General features: G+C 59.4%; 6 protein-coding genes across 6 annotated transcripts; 4 read left to right on the forward strand and 2 right to left on the reverse strand.

Moving 5' to 3' along the window:
- The first annotated feature begins 55 nt into the window (after nt 1-55).
- N657DRAFT_606447 (putative polyketide synthase) lies at nt 56-9,256 on the forward strand. The gene is made up of 9 exons (XM_062790221.1): nt 56-768; nt 831-1,099; nt 1,165-1,297; nt 1,380-2,032; nt 2,102-5,523; nt 5,589-5,680; nt 5,776-7,904; nt 7,976-8,633; nt 8,740-9,256. The coding sequence occupies exons 1-9, from the start codon at nt 393-395 to the stop codon at nt 8,940-8,942; spliced, it is 7,935 nt and encodes a 2,644-aa protein (XP_062642050.1). The 5' UTR covers nt 56-392; the 3' UTR covers nt 8,943-9,256.
- A 957-nt stretch (nt 9,257-10,213) lies between these two features.
- On the forward strand, nt 10,214-10,537 carry N657DRAFT_685341 (uncharacterized protein; the record flags this gene model as incomplete). The annotated part of the gene is made up of 1 exon (XM_062796766.1): nt 10,214-10,537. One exon carries the CDS (start codon nt 10,214-10,216, stop codon nt 10,535-10,537), a length of 324 nt encoding a protein of 107 aa, XP_062642051.1.
- A 167-nt stretch (nt 10,538-10,704) lies between these two features.
- On the reverse strand, nt 10,705-11,661 carry N657DRAFT_403603 (uncharacterized protein). The gene is made up of 3 exons (XM_062787201.1): nt 11,477-11,661; nt 11,124-11,406; nt 10,705-11,035 (listed from the first exon to the last, which is right to left on the reverse strand). Exons 1-3 carry the CDS (start codon nt 11,532-11,534, stop codon nt 10,876-10,878), a joined length of 501 nt encoding a protein of 166 aa, XP_062642052.1. The 5' UTR covers nt 11,535-11,661; the 3' UTR covers nt 10,705-10,875.
- N657DRAFT_715966 (uncharacterized protein) lies at nt 11,635-11,943 on the forward strand (the record flags this gene model as incomplete). Its single annotated transcript, XM_062797475.1, has 1 exon — nt 11,635-11,943. A coding segment is annotated over one exon (309 nt), but the record flags the coding sequence as incomplete, so codon positions are not given.
- A 1,003-nt stretch (nt 11,944-12,946) lies between these two features.
- Nucleotides 12,947-14,188, forward strand: N657DRAFT_583904 (uncharacterized protein; the record flags this gene model as incomplete). Its single annotated transcript, XM_062789711.1, has 4 exons — nt 12,947-13,076; nt 13,140-13,400; nt 13,459-13,571; nt 13,640-14,188. The coding sequence occupies 4 exons, from the start codon at nt 12,947-12,949 to the stop codon at nt 14,186-14,188; spliced, it is 1,053 nt and encodes a 350-aa protein (XP_062642054.1).
- A 73-nt stretch (nt 14,189-14,261) lies between these two features.
- N657DRAFT_715967 (FAD/NAD(P)-binding domain-containing protein) lies at nt 14,262-16,098 on the reverse strand (the record flags this gene model as incomplete). Its single annotated transcript, XM_062797476.1, has 8 exons — nt 14,262-14,789; nt 14,831-14,954; nt 15,027-15,204; nt 15,258-15,329; nt 15,383-15,447; nt 15,477-15,867; nt 15,902-15,976; nt 16,063-16,098. 8 exons carry the CDS (start codon nt 16,096-16,098, stop codon nt 14,618-14,620), a joined length of 1,113 nt encoding a protein of 370 aa, XP_062642055.1. The 3' UTR covers nt 14,262-14,617.
- Nucleotides 16,099-16,230: the final 132 nt, after the last annotated feature.

Genomic DNA, 16,230 nt, shown 5'->3' on the forward strand with positions numbered 1-16,230 from the left:
GAGCAGCCGCCAACTTGCACCCTGGCGTGGCAGTTCGGTCCGCAAGGCGGCGACTTTTATGCCATTCTCCCCGCTCCCCCGATGGCGCGATTTTGCTGCGAGTTTCGGAAACGTTTCGGTACCGACCTCGGTGCTGGATTCCCTGTGTTGCGGGATCGATGGGATCCCAACTTCAACTCCTAATCAGGGTTGAGTGCTTAGGAATTGGGATACTTAGATAAGACACCTCACGCCCGTTCCGCTGACAGCTCTCCCTCTCACACAGCAGCGCGGTCGCCTGTTGCCTTCCCAGCTGTAACTCAACTCGTAGCCTCTTGGTAGCCACTACCGGCTCTACTTTGTCACACTCGCCTTCCACGTTCTTGATTCAACATATCACAGACCCCGACACGATGGGCTACACCAATGGAAACAGGTGGGAGGGCAGCCTGCTATCAACTCCCGACGAGGCTGTCCTCCCGATCGCGATCGTGGGCATTTCCGGCCGCTTCCCCGGCGATGCTGAGAACCCCAAGAAGCTGTGGGACATGATGGCCGAGGGCAGAAGTGCCCTCTCTGATATCCCCGCGGACCGGTTCAACGTCGATGCTTTCTACCATCCCCACAATGAACGCCAAGGCACCGTCAACGTTAAGAAGGCTCACTTCATGCAGCGCGACATCTCGGCTTTTGATGCTCCGTTTTTCAGCATGTCCATCGCCGAGGCCAAGGCCATGGATCCGCAGCAGCGCATGGCCCTCGAGTGCACCTACGAGGCTCTGGAGAACGGTAAGGGGATGGCTGGACTTGATGCGACGAAGTGTCTTTCTCGCTGACTTTCTCCATCGTAGCTGGCGTGCGGATGGAGGACGTCGATGGCTCCAACACGGCGTGTTACGTTGGCTGCTTTACGCGCGACTACAGCGACATGCTCGCCTGCGATCGTGAAGACTTGCCCCTGTACCAGGGTACGGGCACGGGTTCTGCCATCATGTCGAACCGCATCTCGTGGTTCTTCAATATGAAGGGCCCCAGCATCAGTCTCGACACGGCCTGCTCCTCTTCCATGGCTGCCCTGCATCTCGCTTGCCAGAGTCTGCGCACCGGCGAGTCCACAATGGTACAGTCTCCCTGTGCCTTTTCTTTCTGCACTCAGATAACCAGCTAATACGTTGTGCCTTGAAGGCCGTTGTCGGTGGCACCAACCTTATGCTGCTCCCCGACATCATGGGTGCCATGACCAGACTGCACTTTCTGAGCCCGGACGGCAAGTGCCAGTCCTTCGATCACAAGGGTAATGGCTACTCGCGCGGTGAAGGTTCGTGCTACTACTCCTCCTCCTACTACTGCCTTACCTGGCTTTCTTGGGACGAGAGAGACGTTGTGCTAATGCGTGCCAGGTGCTGCATTCTGCGCCCTGAAGCCGCTCCATCTGGCCTTGGCGAACGGCGATGTGATCCGGGGTGTCATTCGCAACACAGCCGTCAACCAGGACGGTAACACGCCTGGTATCACCTTGCCGTCCGCTGAGGCGCAGGAGGCTCTAATCCGCCGAGTCTACGCCGAGGCCGGACTGAGTCTGGCTGAGACGGCCTACGTCGAGGCCCACGGTACCGGAACTCCTGCTGGTGATCCGGTGGAAGCGGCCGCCCTGGGAGCCACGTTCGGCAAGGCCAGAGTGCCTGGGAAGCCGCTCTACATCGGTTCGGTTAAGTCGAACGTGGGCCATCTGGAAGGCGGCTCCGGCCTGGTCCAGGTGGTCAAGGCCGTCATGATGCTCGAGAAAGGCCAAATCCCACCGTCCATCTGGTTCGAGAAGCCGAATCCGCGCATCCCCATGGACGAGTGGAACCTGGCGGTCCCGACAATGCTGATGCCGTGGCCAGTCGACGGTCTGCGGCGCATCAGCATCAACTCGTTCGGTTACGGCGGCACCAATGCCCACTGCATTCTCGACGACGCCTACCACTACCTGAAGGCACGACGCCTCATCGGCAACCACAATGTCCAGAGCATAGGTGGCGCGTCGCCCGCCTCGACTGCCGACTCGGGCGTCGAGATTGGGCGGGACCTGGATTCGGCGGGCCTTGGGAGGATTGAACAGGGTCTGACGCTCTGGAAGTCGTTGGACTCGTCGGACCCTATCCCGTATGACAAGTTGAGCAGCAGCCCAAAGCTGCTCGTCTTAAGCTCGCACGAACAGGGAGGCATCCAACGCACGGCACGGCTCTACGGCGAGTACCTCGCGCACAAGCTGAAGGAGGACTCGTCCGCTGGCAGCGTGGGGATCAAGGAAGACAGGAAGCTACTGGCCAAATTTGCGCGTACATTGGCGACGCGACGCAGCATCTTGCCTTGGAAGTCCTTCGCCATTGCCGGGACAATTGCCGACGCCGTCACTCAGCTCGAGAAGTCGGTCATCGCGCCGCTGCGGTCGGCTGGCAACATGAAGAAGTTGCCCAAGGTTGGCCTCGTGTTTACCGGACAGGGCGCGCAGTGGTATGCCATGGGACGCGAGCTGTACTCGCATCCTGTCTTCCGCGAAAGTTTGGAGGCTGCGGGCCGGCACCTTGCCCGGATCGGAGCGTCGTGGTCCCTCGTCACAGAGATGTGGCGGGACGAGAAAGACTCCCGCCTCGAGTCGGCCGACCTAAGCCAGCCTATCTGCACGGCCCTTCAGGTTGCCCTCGTGGATCTCCTGCGGCACTGGAACATCAAGTACGACGCCGTGGTGGGCCACTCGAGCGGAGAGATTGCTGCCGCTTACGCCAAGGGCGCCCTCACGCGTGAGAGCGCGTGGGAAATCGCCTACCACCGCGGCCATCTCTCGAGCTGCATCCGAGGCTTCGCTCCCGGCCTCCAGGGCGCCATGCTGGCCACCGGCCTCGGCCCTGAGGACGCCGAGAAGTACATTGCCCGTCTTACCAAGGGCAACGCGACCGTCGCGTGCATCAATAGCCCCGCGAGCACGACCCTGTCCGGGGACGCTGACGCCATTGACGAGCTCGAGCAGCTGATCAAGGCGGACGGGGCCTTCGCCCGCAAGCTTCGCGTCGACGTTGCCTACCACTCTCCCCACATGCACGTCATTGCTGAACAGTACCGCCAGGCGCTGGGCGACCTGGTGCCCCTTGCCGAGGCCGACAACGACGACGAATACTCCCGGGTCCGCATGTTCTCGTCCTTGACGGGACAGGAGGTCAAGAACAGTGAGCTGGGCGCGCAGTACTGGGTCGCGAACATGACGGGACAGGTCAACTTCCTCGGAGCCGTGCAGGGCCTGCTGTCGTTCTCGGACGATAAGGGAACCGGCAAGCGGCGGGCAGCCAAGAAGGCGTTTGTGCAGCACCTGATCGAGGTCGGCCCGCACGCGGCGCTCAAGGGGCCACTCAGGCAGATCCTCGACCACGACAGCCTCAAAGGCCTGGCTGCAAGCGACGTCAGCTACGGCGCCGTGCTCCAGCGCGGCAAGGACGCCTGCGAATCGGCTCTCGCGATGGCCGGACGCCTCTTCCAGATCGGCCTACCCGTCGACATTAGCTGCGTCAATGGCGACCCGGAGCCGGGTCGGTCCTTGGACGGCTTCCTCGTCGACCTGCCGCCCTTCAGCTGGAACCACAGCCTGAAGTACTGGTCGGAATCTCACACGGCCAAGGCCCACAGGTTCCGCGAGCACCCGCGCAAGGACCTATTCGGCTCCGAGACGTTGGAGATGCTCGGCGACGAGCCCCGGTACCGAAACATCCTCCGCGTGACCGAGGTTCCGTGGGTGCAGGACCACAAGGTGCAAGGCTCGATCCTGTATCCGGCCGCCGGCATGATGATTGCGGCCATCGAGGCCATGCACCAGAGAGCCGACAAAAATACCGAGATTGAGGGCTACGAGCTGCGTGACGTGATCATCGGCAAGGCCATCGTGGTGCCGCAAGACGAGGACGGCGTCGAGACCATGCTCTCCATTAAGCCCTTCCGCCTCGGCTCTCAGGCGCTCACGGCGGTCTGGAATGAGTTCCGGCTGTACTCGCGCAAAGAGGTCTGGGAGCTGAACTGCTCGGGCCTCATCCGGGTCCAATACAAGTCCAAGCCGGCGGCAGCGGCAGAGAAGTCCGGCCTGCTGTTCGCCAACGAGGAAGCGCTCGCAGCACAGGAGCTCGCCGGCCAGTACCGGCGGGTGCGGCAAGACTGCTCCCGGACGCAGAACCCGCGACATTTCTACGAGCATCTGACGTCCATCGGGCTGTACTACGGGCCCGTCTTCCAGAACATCGTCGAGGCCAGGAAGGGCGACTTCGAGAGCGCGTGCAAGGTTACGATCCCCGACACCAAGAGCACCATGCCACACGGTTTCGAGTTCCCACACGTCATCCACCCAGCCACGCTGGACGGCATGATCCAGCAGGCATTGCTCGCCTGCACGGCCGTTGACGAGGATCTGACGGTGGCCATGGTGCCGACCGCCATCGGGCGCCTGTACGTGTCGGCGTCGGTGCCGACCGAGCCGGGCCGCGTGCTGCCCGGCTTCGCGAGCACCGGGGAGACCGACGCTGGCACACGCGAGGCCCGCATCGTGCTGGGCGACTCGGAAGAGTTTAACAAACCGCTCATTATCTTCGAGGGCGTCAGAAGCGCGACGCTGGCCAGCGCTGCTGCCGGCGAGGCCGCCGCCTCCGTCCTTGGCCTGCGCAAGCTCACCTCGGCATTCCACTGGAAGCCTGATCTGACGCTGCTGGATAAGACGCAGATCAAGGCGCTGTGCGATGTTGAGGTCGGCGACAGGGGCCGCGTCGATCGCAAGTTGCTCGAGGAGCTCGAGATTGCGTCCCTCATCTACATCAAGCGTGTCATGAAGGAGTGCCCGCGCGAGGAGGCCGAGGGCTTTGCGTGGAACTTCCGACTCTTCTGGGAGTACATGGAGCATTGCTACCAACGCGGCAAATTGGGCAAGCTCTGCTACCAGACGCCCAACGCCAATTGGCTCGATATGGCTCCTGAAGAGGAGGAGGCGCTCTTGGCCCGCGTGGCTGCTTCGTCCCCTGACGGTGCGGTGCTCATCGAACACGGCGAGCATCTGCCTGCAATTCTGCGTGGCCAGGTGCCGCCGCTGCAGATCCTGATGCGCGACAACTTCCTGCAGAACTTCTACAAGGATGGCCTCGACACCGAGAGGCACTACGCCCAGATGGCCTTTTACATCGGCCAGCTCGCGCACAAGAATCCCAACATGAAGATTCTCGAGATTGGCGCTGGCACCGGTGGCGCCTCGCTCCCTGTACTCGAGGCCCTCGGCGGCAACCACGGCACGGCGCCGCGTTTCGAGAGCTATACCTTTACCGACATCAGCATTGGCTACTTTGAGAAGGCGCAGGAGAAGCTGGCGCCCTGGGTGCCCTTCATGAAGTTTGTGAAGCTCAACATCGAGGAGGATCCCTTGACTCAGGGGCCGTTCGAGGAGGCATCGTACGATCTGATCGTGGCGTCCAACGTGCTCCATGCCACGCGCTTCATTGAGACGACACTGAAGAACACAAGGAAACTGCTGAAGCCGTATGATGAACCCCCTGCCCTGGTCCCGTCAACAATGTGCAACCCTTGGCTGACAGTTAAAGCAGAAACGGAAAGCTTGTCCTCAGCGAGATCACTAATCCGTCCCAGAAGATGCGCTCTCACATGATTGTCGGCTCCCTCGAGGGCTGGTGGTACGGTACGTCGACCGGAATGGGTTGGCTCCTAGCTGCCGTCACACAATCCAAAGCTACTGGAAGATTGAAATGAGCACTGACTGGTCTTGCTCTCTAGGGGAGGAGGACGGCCGCCACTATGGCCCCACCCTGACCGTCGACCAGTGGCACGACGAGATGCTCAAGGCCGGGTTCGATGGCGTCGAGGTTGACCTTGGGAACTCTGAAGACGAGCGCGACCTCAACCTGTCCGTCATGGTGACAAGCCCGACGGCGCCACAGCTGCCGGCGCCGCCCAAGAAGGTGCTGGTGGTCCTTCCTGCCGGTCCCGAACCGGACGTACAGGCCTTTGCCGACAAGATGGCCGAGCGGCTTCGGGCTGCTGGGACGGCCAACGTCGTGATTCTGAAGCTGCAGGAGGCGGCCGGCCTAGACCTTGATGAGGACAGCAACAACTTCACGTCTTGCCTGTTTCTGCTGGACGCGCAGCGGCAGCGCCCCTTCCTGCCCGAGGTGTCGACAGAGGACTGGGAGGCCCTGAAGAAGCTCATGCTCCAGTCCTGGGACGTGACGTACGTGACGCGCGGCGGCACCGTGCACAGCGAGAATCCATCAGCCAACCTCATGAGCGGCATGGCGCGGAGCATCCGGTCCGAGACGCCGGGGCTGGGACTCGCGACGCTCGACCTCGACTACAACAAGCCGCTCGACTCCGAGGACACGGTGCAGGGCGCCTACAAGGTATTTGTCACGGCGTGCGCCGCGCGCGACGCCGCCCGCCCGGACTGGGAGTACGCGGTGCGCGACGGCGTGCCCATGGTGCAGCGCATCCTGCTCGACAAGGAAATGAACGACATGTGCCTGCGTTACAGCGTGCTGCCCAAGCCCGAACCGGCACCATTCCGACAGCCTGGCCGACCGCTCAAACTCGAAGTTGGCACGCCCGGCAGGCTCGACACGCTGCGGTTCAACGACGACCCGACTGTTTCGGAGCGCGTGCCGCTGGGTGAGCGCGAGGTCGAAATCGAGATCAAGGCCGCGGGCCTCAACTTCAAGGATGTCATGGTAGCCATGGGCCAGCTCTCGCAGCCCGCGCTCGGCGTCGACGCTAGTGGGGTGGTACTGCGCGTTGGCGACGGCGTCACCGCCGTGAAGGCCGGCGACGCCGTTTTCACGTGGAAGCTCGGCACCTTCGGCAACCTCACACGTGCCCACGAGTCCATGGTGCAGCCCATCCCCCGGGACATGGACTTCGTGACAGCAGCCTCCCTGCCCGTCGTCTACAGCACAGCCCACTATGCCCTCTCGCGCGCCGGGCGGTTGCGCAAGGGAGAGAGCATCCTCATCCACAGTGCCGCCGGTGGTGTGGGCCAGGCGGCAATCATTCTCGCGCAGCACATTGGGGCCGAGGTGTTTGTGACGGTCTCGTCCGAGGCCAAGAAGCAACTCCTGATCGACCGGTACGGCATCCCCGAGGACCACATCTTCAACAGCCGTGACACGAGCTTCGTCAACGGTATCAAGCGCCTCACCGCTAACAAGGGCGTCGACGTCGTCCTCAACTCGCTTGCCGGCGAGCCGCTCCGGCTCACGTGGCGGTGCATCGCCCGCTTTGGCCGCTTCGTCGAGATGGGCCAAAAGGACATCGTCGGCAACACGGGCCTCGACATGGAACCATTCCTCCGCAACACCTCCTTCCATGCCATCAACCTGCTGGACCTGCTCGACCACGACCCGCCCACCGCGGCTGAAGTGTTCGCCGAGGTTGCGGCGCTGCTCCGTGACGGGGTCGCACAGCCGGTCGCGCCCATCACGTCCATGCCCTTCTCCCGCGTCGAGGAGGCCTTCCGCACGATGCAGACGGGCAAGCACCTGGGCAAGATCGTGCTCGAGGCCGTGGACGACGACACGGTTCCCGTGATCCCGGCGCCACTGCAGCCGGTTCAGTTCGCGCCCGACGCAACGTACGTCATCGCCGGCGGCAGCGGTGGCCTGGGACGCGCCACGGCCGAGTGGATGGTGCGGTCCGGCGCGCGCAACATCCTGCTGCTGTCCCGCTCGGGTACCGCCAAGGAGAGCGTGCGCCAGCTGCTCGTCCGCCTCGAGGCGCAGGGCGCCAGGGTGGCAGCACCACCTTGCGATGTCGGCGACAGGGAGAACCTGCGCCGCGTGCTGGACCAGTGCGCCGCCGATGGCTGGCCCAAGGTTTGCGGCGTAATCCAGGGCGCCATGGTTCTGCGCGATGCGGTAAGCAATCGTCTTCTTCTCCCTCACCCCTCGAGAAACTCAGCTAGGCTGACCTTTTTCTGCACCGCTAGATCTACCAACACATGACCAGGGAGCAGTTCCTTGGCGCCACGCACGGTAAGGTCCAGGGCAGCTGGAACCTGCACGAACTCCTGCCGGCAGACCTCGACTTCTTTGTGTTGCTGTCGTCGTCTGTCGGCATCGCCGGCTCGCGAGGCCAGGGCAACTACTCGGCCGGCAACGCGTACCAAGACGCGCTGGCGCACTACCGCCGGGGCAAGGGCCTCAACGCGTGCTCTATCGACGTGGGCATGGTGCTCGGCGTGGGCTTCCTCGCCGAGGAGACGACGGCGGAGCGCGTGCACGAGAACACAAAGTCGTGGAGCTTCATCGGCATCCGCGAGCCCGAGTTCTTCGGCATCCTGCAGGCCGCCATCACGGGCACCAGCCTGCCCGGCGCGCCGCCAGTCAAGCCCCAGCTCATCACGGGCCTCGGCACAGGTGGCATGATGGCCCAGGGCGCCGAAAAGTACCCCTGGTGGTTCAACGACATGAAGTTTGCCCACATTGTCCAGGTCGACACACACCAGGTCGTGGCGCAGGACAAGGTCGCCGACGCCGGGCAGCTGCAGGCGCTGCTCCAGCAGGCCACCAGCCTCGACCAGGCCGCCGACATTGTTGCCGCCGCGCTGGTCAAGAAGCTGGCCAAGTCGATGATGGTGTCAGTCGGTATGTGCATACATGAAGCTTTTGTTTTTCTTTTGTGTTTTTCTTTTGTCTCTTTGCTGCTGAGTACTGTGACGCTGACGCTGCTGTGCTTTTTCTTTTCCCGCAGAGGACATCGAGGCATCCAGACCGGTCAGCAGCTACGGCGTTGACAGCTTGCTGGCTGTCGAGCTGCGGTCGTGGATTTACTCCGAGGTCCAGGCCGACATCTCGGTGTTTGATTTGCTCAGCAACATTGCCATCTCGTCGCTGGCCCGCAAAATCGTCTCGGTTTCCAAGGCGGTGCCGGCCGCTATTCTGGCCAACGAGTAAAGAGTCTGGTCAAACAGGATGCCCGGGACTCTCACTTTCTTCTCTTCGATTCCCCTGGCTCTTCACCTTTGGCTGTTTTCCTTCTGCCGTTTTTGGTATGCTGTCCCGGGCCCGTTGTCAGCAAAACGTTTTAAAACACAACTGGTGGCCTGCCAAGCGTCAGATTATCCGAGTCGGTCTGGCGCTGGCTGGTGGAGTTCTTGATTGAATTGGGGGGACAAAGGCGTGGGGTGCACAGAGGTTCTTTGTTTGTACAATACCTTGTAGTGAGTGTAAGGTAGCCGGCAGGTCCTTAATCGTAGCATATAATCAGGGAAATCGAACGTTGCTGTTGAAGGATGTTCTTGATTTTTGAGATACCTCATAACGGACTGGGGAATATTGCCACCCATATAGTGGGTCAAACCTGCGCCATTCTTGAATCAGCCGTTGGATCAGCCACTGCGGCGAGTGTGGTACGGATTATTCCCCTACGTACAGTACCTTAGGTGTCAGCTCGGATCTTCCTACATAGTTTGTTCAATGGCCAGCTTCTCCAGCCTGATTCTTGATTCAATCCTCCAGACGCAGCTTACTAGGTTCCATTTGAGAGTCGTACCAACACTAAGGCACACAGTGTTACAATTTGGTAAGGTGATTTACACATTCACGTGCAGGAGCAGACTTCAATCTCTCTGGTTGTGTGATGTTGGGAGTTATTGACTTAATTATGAGAGATGTCAACGTTACCATTTATTTCGAAAAATGGATATTTCTGGACGAACGAACTTGAGTTATTCTGTGATATTTTGGCTCTTAAAACAATGGCTGGTGCCATCAGCTGGTTCAGAGAGGTGTCAATTGCACCCAGGCACCACACTGTTATTGTGCTGCAGGTCCCTTATTCGCGTCAACAAACAATGAACACCTGCCAATGTTGCACGTGAACTAATGCAAGCACGATGCCAGATGTTGCCAAGCCTTATTCACAACAAGAGAACGGGATGGAAGACATGGCGAGGAACCTCCTGTTGTTTTACGGGTGGTTATATATTCCCATCATGTCCCTGGCCATGCTCTGAATCTCATGCACAAGAGCCCAAAAATCAACACATCACGAGCCTCTCCTGAGTCTTGTCCAGCCGAGGCAACCTTGAGCAAGCCAAGCCGAGATAAAACGCCCAAGCAAGCCTCCCTCCTCCTCTCCCCCTCCCCAAGCCAGCCTCTCTAAACCCCTTTCCCAGCCAACGCTCTCTCAAACCCTACACCAAAACACCTGGCAGCAACCCACCATGTGCTACGTGAAGCGCATCGTCTGGTCCTGCGGCTGCATCAAGGGCGCCGTCGTGGAACACCGCTGCAACAAGGTCGGCACTATCGACTGCCGCTTCCGCCATCTGCTCGAGCGGCTCCGCGTGCCCATCCCTTGCCAGCTCTGCAGCAGCCCGGATTCGACCCCATCTCCTATCCGTCGCCGCCATCGTCATCATCGCCGCCGAAGCGTCGGGGTCCGTCCTGTCGCCTTCATCATCCGCCGCCGGAGTTGCAGCGGGAGCAGTGCCGGGTCTGGGTTCGGTACTGGTGGTAGCTGCATGGCGAATAGAAGCAGCCATTGAGGAGGATGGTGACGAATGAGCCGGATTCGGGAGGACAATGGGATGGGTTCAGGAGTATGAACGGGGATGACAGAGTGAGCGTTTTCATGTCAGGGGTTTGCTTTTTCGGTCAATTTGTTGCTGCTTTCGGCAACTCAGGAGGATGGTACAACGGAATATGAGGGAGGAGAGATCTGCTTGAGACTGCCGAGAATGATGGATAGGCATGATACCCGCTACATGCGTACCTAAACATGACTGGACGGGATCCGGCTGACGGGCGTGGCCGCCGCCTGAGCCCCAGAGTCTTGTGTAGTTGAGCCTTTGATGGTGTGATCGGTGAATGAGCATGGGGGTGCTCAATGAGCTCCAAGACTGAGAAGAACAGTAGACGCCCTGCGGTGTGTGAATTTGTAGGATTCGCCGGATTGGAGGGCGAGGACGATGACATGTCTACCGGCGGGCGGCTGAGGTGGTCTCAAGAAAGCTGGCCATTGTCGTTCCATTGATTCCGCCCAGCTGTTCCTTCAGTTAACGGTAGTTTACGTCTGAGTTCGTATTGGCGAGGCGGCGGTCGGGCCAGGCTGAAAAATTGTATGTACAATACCTTATGGGGGTGATGAAAGGTGGGCGGTTCCACTCAGGTTGTGCTCGCCTTGCAGGTAAGTTTGTTGACTTGCGGCGCAGGGCAGATGGCCGCCTCAAGAGCCTCAGACAGCCTGCTGGCAAGTCCGACAACCGCGACAGGGTGCTCCCGTTCGCAAGTGCTCCATCGCCCGCTCGGGGAATGCTGTCCGTAAACCTGTCCGAGGCGCGCCGAATTTGGTCGATGCTGCGAAGAAACGGACCACGTTGTGATGACCCATCAAGCATGGCAGCATTGCTGGGGGCTTTTGGACGTCAGAGCCAATCGATGTCCCAAGGTAGGATTCGCAGAAATGCAGACGGCCAAGCACACACCGGAATCCTGGATTCGCACAAGCAGGGAGTCGAGATGCGAGTTCATGCTGCCGACCATCAAAGCGGCCCCCTCGCCACCTCAATTCCGCCAGTCCACGATCACGATTTCTCTTCCTCGCATCCCGAGCATCGCCCGAGCAAGCAATGAAAAGTAGAATGCCGGTCAGACTTCCATCGATACCCACCCCGCCCGAGCGCCCGAAGGCAAGACCTCGAGAAAGCCGGGGTACAGATCATCGCCACTCTCTATACAGCCGCAGCACGAGGCCAGCAACCGCCACCTTTGCAGGCAGAGCGAGAGTAAAAAGGACCTCACTGTAGGGTACCGAGGATATCGTTCATCAACCCGGGTGGGATCTGTGGCTCCTTTAGGGAACACAAATGGGGACAACTACTATAGAAATGATTCTCTGAAGTATTGTCGACATGAAGAAGAAAAGAAGAAAAAAAATCTAAAAGATGGGAGGGTGCGAGAAACTTAAATACAATCCTGAGGTGGTCTGTGCACGCCTGCAAGGTCGAAAATTTTTTGTATGTGCTGGCACGTGATCTCTGCCAAGGGTAAGCGGGGCATGCCAACGATGACCCACTTCGAGTCAGGGGAGAACAACCGGCGATGGCGAAATCGGACTCGAACACATTCACGCACCAATGCCGGTCATGGGAGCCAGCCAACACAAAAGGAATGACTTGACGATCGGATGGGGCTCCAACCGAAGCTTCACCCCGCATGCCAAATTGGCCTTGGGCGAGATAAGAAGCCCTATTAGGTCTGCCCCGTTCGCGCCCTAGTTGGCTCATTCGGGTTTCGTGATAATCGCTCTACCGGACGCCCGCAACAGTGGCTGGAAAAATACAGTATGCAACCCCATTGGGGGCTGGCACCAGGTGGGTGACGTCCAGCAGTCACTTATCACCCCTGCCCTAGGATTCAAGTACACGACACGCGGCGGATGTTCGGCTCATTGGTCATGAAACCACGGGTACCCGTTGGTTTCCTCGGTCAAATCAGAGCGGTTGACCACTGGCCCATTTGGCGACAACATAACCCGCTGTGTTCTGTCCTTTGGTTGTACAGAAAGAACAAGTCCAAATGCGGTTGGTTGCCCTTGGCATCGTTCTTGACGCCTTGTCCGCACCTGTGCAAATCCACACAGCTGAAACGCCACCGGCAATGGAAACAAGCTTTTCGCCTATCGCCTCTCCCGTTCTTGGCTGACGACTCATTCTGAGACCCTGGCCGAACACACTTGGTTTGGCAGGTCCGGGTCTGAGGCAGCCGGGAGCGTGGCCTGCCTTGTGCAACGCCCACCTGCACTTGTATCTCCTCTGCCCTGATCTCTTGGTTCCTCATACTTGGCTGCATCTTGACCACCGCGATCGTCTGCGGTCGTGTTTTGCATCGACTCGAGGCGTGAGAGGACTCTTGGCACCAGGCGTTCCACCAGCCGTCCAGCCGATTACCCCTCCATGGCAACAATGACGGACCACGCGGCCATCAAAATGACGCAGCCACGAGAAACCCGGGCGACGACCGATTTCGAGACGGATTACCAGCCAGTCAATTGGAAGAGGGTGTTCCTGGCCCCCAAGTATCTGGGTACGTGCAGTGCATGGTCCTACAGACCGGCCAGGAGGGCCAGGCTAACCGGCATGCCAACAGTGCTCTGGATCATCGCCGTCATCATTCTCGTTCTTACGATCATCATCACTGTCCGTCACGACGAAGTAGTCGCGCACCTCCGACCGTGGGCGGAGAAAGTCCGAGACCTCCCAGCGGGGTGGTTAATACCGATCGTCATACTGATCATCATCTCCTTTCCGCCGCTATTCGGTCACGAGATAGTAGCGCTTCTATGCGGCGTGGTATACGGGCTGTGGATTGGCTTCGGGATCGTGGCGGCTGGGACGTTTCTGGGAGAGCGTACGTCTGGGCTGTTACCAAACACAGCATGTCGGATGATTGCTAACAAAGAGTCCAGTTGGCACCTGGTTCGCCTTCCAGTACCTCTTCCGGCGCAAAGCCGAAAAGCTCGAACGAACAAACATCAACTACGGCGCTTTGGCCCGGCTGACCCGTGATGGCGGTTTTTGGGTATGCCAACTCCTCCTGATCATTTTCTAACCAACCCCGACCACATTGTAACCACACAAAACTTCCAGATCGTGCTCTTAATCCGCTTCTCCGCCATCCCTTCGCACTTCTCCACCGCCGTCTTCTCAACCTGCGACGTCAACTTCTGGGCCTTCGCCCTCGCCACCTTCCTGACACTGCCCAAACAGATCTTCCTCGTTTACCTCGGCGTGCTGTTGCTGCAAGACAAGCCCGACCACTCGGCCAAGAACATCGTGTTCGGCATTGCTTTCGCAGTGACAATCGTCATGGCTGCGTACATCTGGTACAAGATGCGCCAGATCAAAGTGGTGCTGCTGGCGGAGCAGGCGGAGCGGAGGAAGGCAGCGCTGGGGGTGCCTGTGATGTCGGATGACGACGCGGGACTCGAAGGAACGGAGCAAGGGGAGATCCAGAGTGGGAGGTCTTATGTGGTTCTTGCGCAGGAGGAGGCGGATATTGGCGTGGCGAGGACGACGAATTCAAGGGAACCGCTGGTGGCGCCGCAGTATCCACTGTATCGGTCGGATCTGGAGTATCAAGGAGCAGGGAGGGACCACATGGGTAGAGAAGCTGTGAGAGAACAGACATGGGTATGAGTGGAGGAGAGCCAGCGAGGATTGTCGGTTCATGGGTTCGTCTGTATTCCCGGGGGGACGGTTTCGGCACTGGTAGGTACTCAGCGGATATGGCGTCTACCGTTTACGATTTGGGATCTGATACCGCGCGCGGTCTTCCTTGATCTTCAGCGTGAGTAGGTCTGACTTGGACGTAACCCATCGTGAGCAGTCCAGGCAGGAATGACAGCGTGACCATCGACGCAGACGGCTCGAAGCACACGCGCAACAACAGACCTAGAGGGTGAAGTGCGAGCGTCTGTTTTGCTCGTGGTTTCTGCAAGCCATAACTCACACGGGCTCACCAACGCCGTCTCCATTGGCCAAAAACCCGCCTCGACATATCGTTATGAGCACCCAAGGTCACACTCACTGACCACTGCCTCAAGATTTCCCACCTCCCGCCACCTCTCAATCCACCTCCCTCACAGCTTCCTTATAGTGTTGAGTAAAGTCATACCTCACTTCCATGGGCATCATCAGCAACTCCTTCAAATACACGTCGTCCGTTTCGGCCCTCATCAAATCCTGCATGAATTGATCCCGCTCAAATCGCGTCTTAGGATCTTTATCCGAGACCCGCCTGAAATTTTGGACGAGACAGGGTTAATGATGGTCTCCCACTTTTCGGTCCGCTCCTCTGAGTACAGGTCCAAGATGTACTCGTCTACCTTGCCGTCCCATATTCCCGCCAGACAATCGTAGAGCCCGCCGACGTCAACAAAGCCACCCGTGATGCCCAACCCGCCTCAGGGGTTGCACAGGTGGGCGGCGTCGGCGGCGAGCAGGGACGCGGCCAACGCGGAAACTGGGCGCGCACCGCTGGTGCATGCGGTAGGGCGAGAAATTGGTGATTTTGTAGTCGTCTGGCTTCGGGTGGCCGGGCAGGATGGTCTCAAACTTCCAGGCTGGCGGGCGAGGTATTCTTCACAGATGAGGCCGGGCGTCTCGCCGTACGTGATGCGGTAGAGACCGTCACGGGTTAGTCTGGCGGCCACCTGGGATTGTCAGTTAGATGAGGCGTGGAAGAAGGTTCTTACAAGTGACTTACGAAAAAGTGTTCCGGGTGGATGATAAAATTGGCATCCTGCCAGCCAAACTTGCCATCAAAGTCGTAATACGTCTGCCGCCGTCAGCACACATCCAGACTCGGGTTCTGCCCTCTACTCATCTCACATTCGTTGCGATAATCTGCTCATCCCACGTAAACCCAGGGAACATCATTCCCAAACAAAGCCTTCCTCACCGCGCTATTCGCCCCCGTCGCAACCCACCACATAGTCCCCCCTCACCACCTTCCTCTCTTTCCCATTCCCAACCTCTACCTCGCACCACGCCCCCTTCCCGTCCTGCCCAACCTCAACAACCCGATGCTCCCACTCCACCACGCCCCCATACCGCTCCACAACCTCATCCAGCATCAACCGATCCAGATCCTGCAGCGCAAGGCAATGCGTCCTCAAGTCCACCTCGCCCACCCCATCCACATGAACCCTCCTCAGGACCCTACCCGCATCAAACCCAGCCATGTACTCGTTCCCCTCGTCGGAACTGCGCCAGCACATGGTGTCGAGCACCATGCCCCGCTCCCGGATGCGGTCTGCCATGCCGGCGCGCACAAACTCGGGGATGGCGGGTGCGCCGTAGTGCGCCGCGCGCGGCTGCTCGTCGAGTTCGGCGGCCGCTTCGAGAGACGTGCACTGGTATGCCGTGCTTGGCGAGCAGGAGGGCGAGGAGGAGGCCTGAAGGGCCGGCACCTACTATTATTATCTGTTTATGGGCGGAGGTAGATGGGGTGGTTAGTGAGGACGGGCGTTACCTGGAATGGGCCCACAGGCGGGGGATGTTTAACTCACTTTAGAAATGGGGCGAGTTGGGATTGGGTCGGACATGGCGGTGTTGATGTTGGAGAATGTCGTCGACATTGAAGACCTTACCTAGCTATGTATGGAGGGATACTGCTTGGTCAGGACTGAGAGGGTTGATTGCTGTCGTCTCTTGTGACCGTCAGGCGACCGCTGGGA

The sequence above is a fragment of the Parathielavia appendiculata genome (genome assembly GCF_033297405.1).
Source record: "Parathielavia appendiculata strain CBS 731.68 unplaced genomic scaffold N657scaffold_52, whole genome shotgun sequence".
Classification (NCBI taxonomy): Eukaryota; Fungi; Ascomycota; class Sordariomycetes; order Sordariales; family Chaetomiaceae; genus Parathielavia; species Parathielavia appendiculata.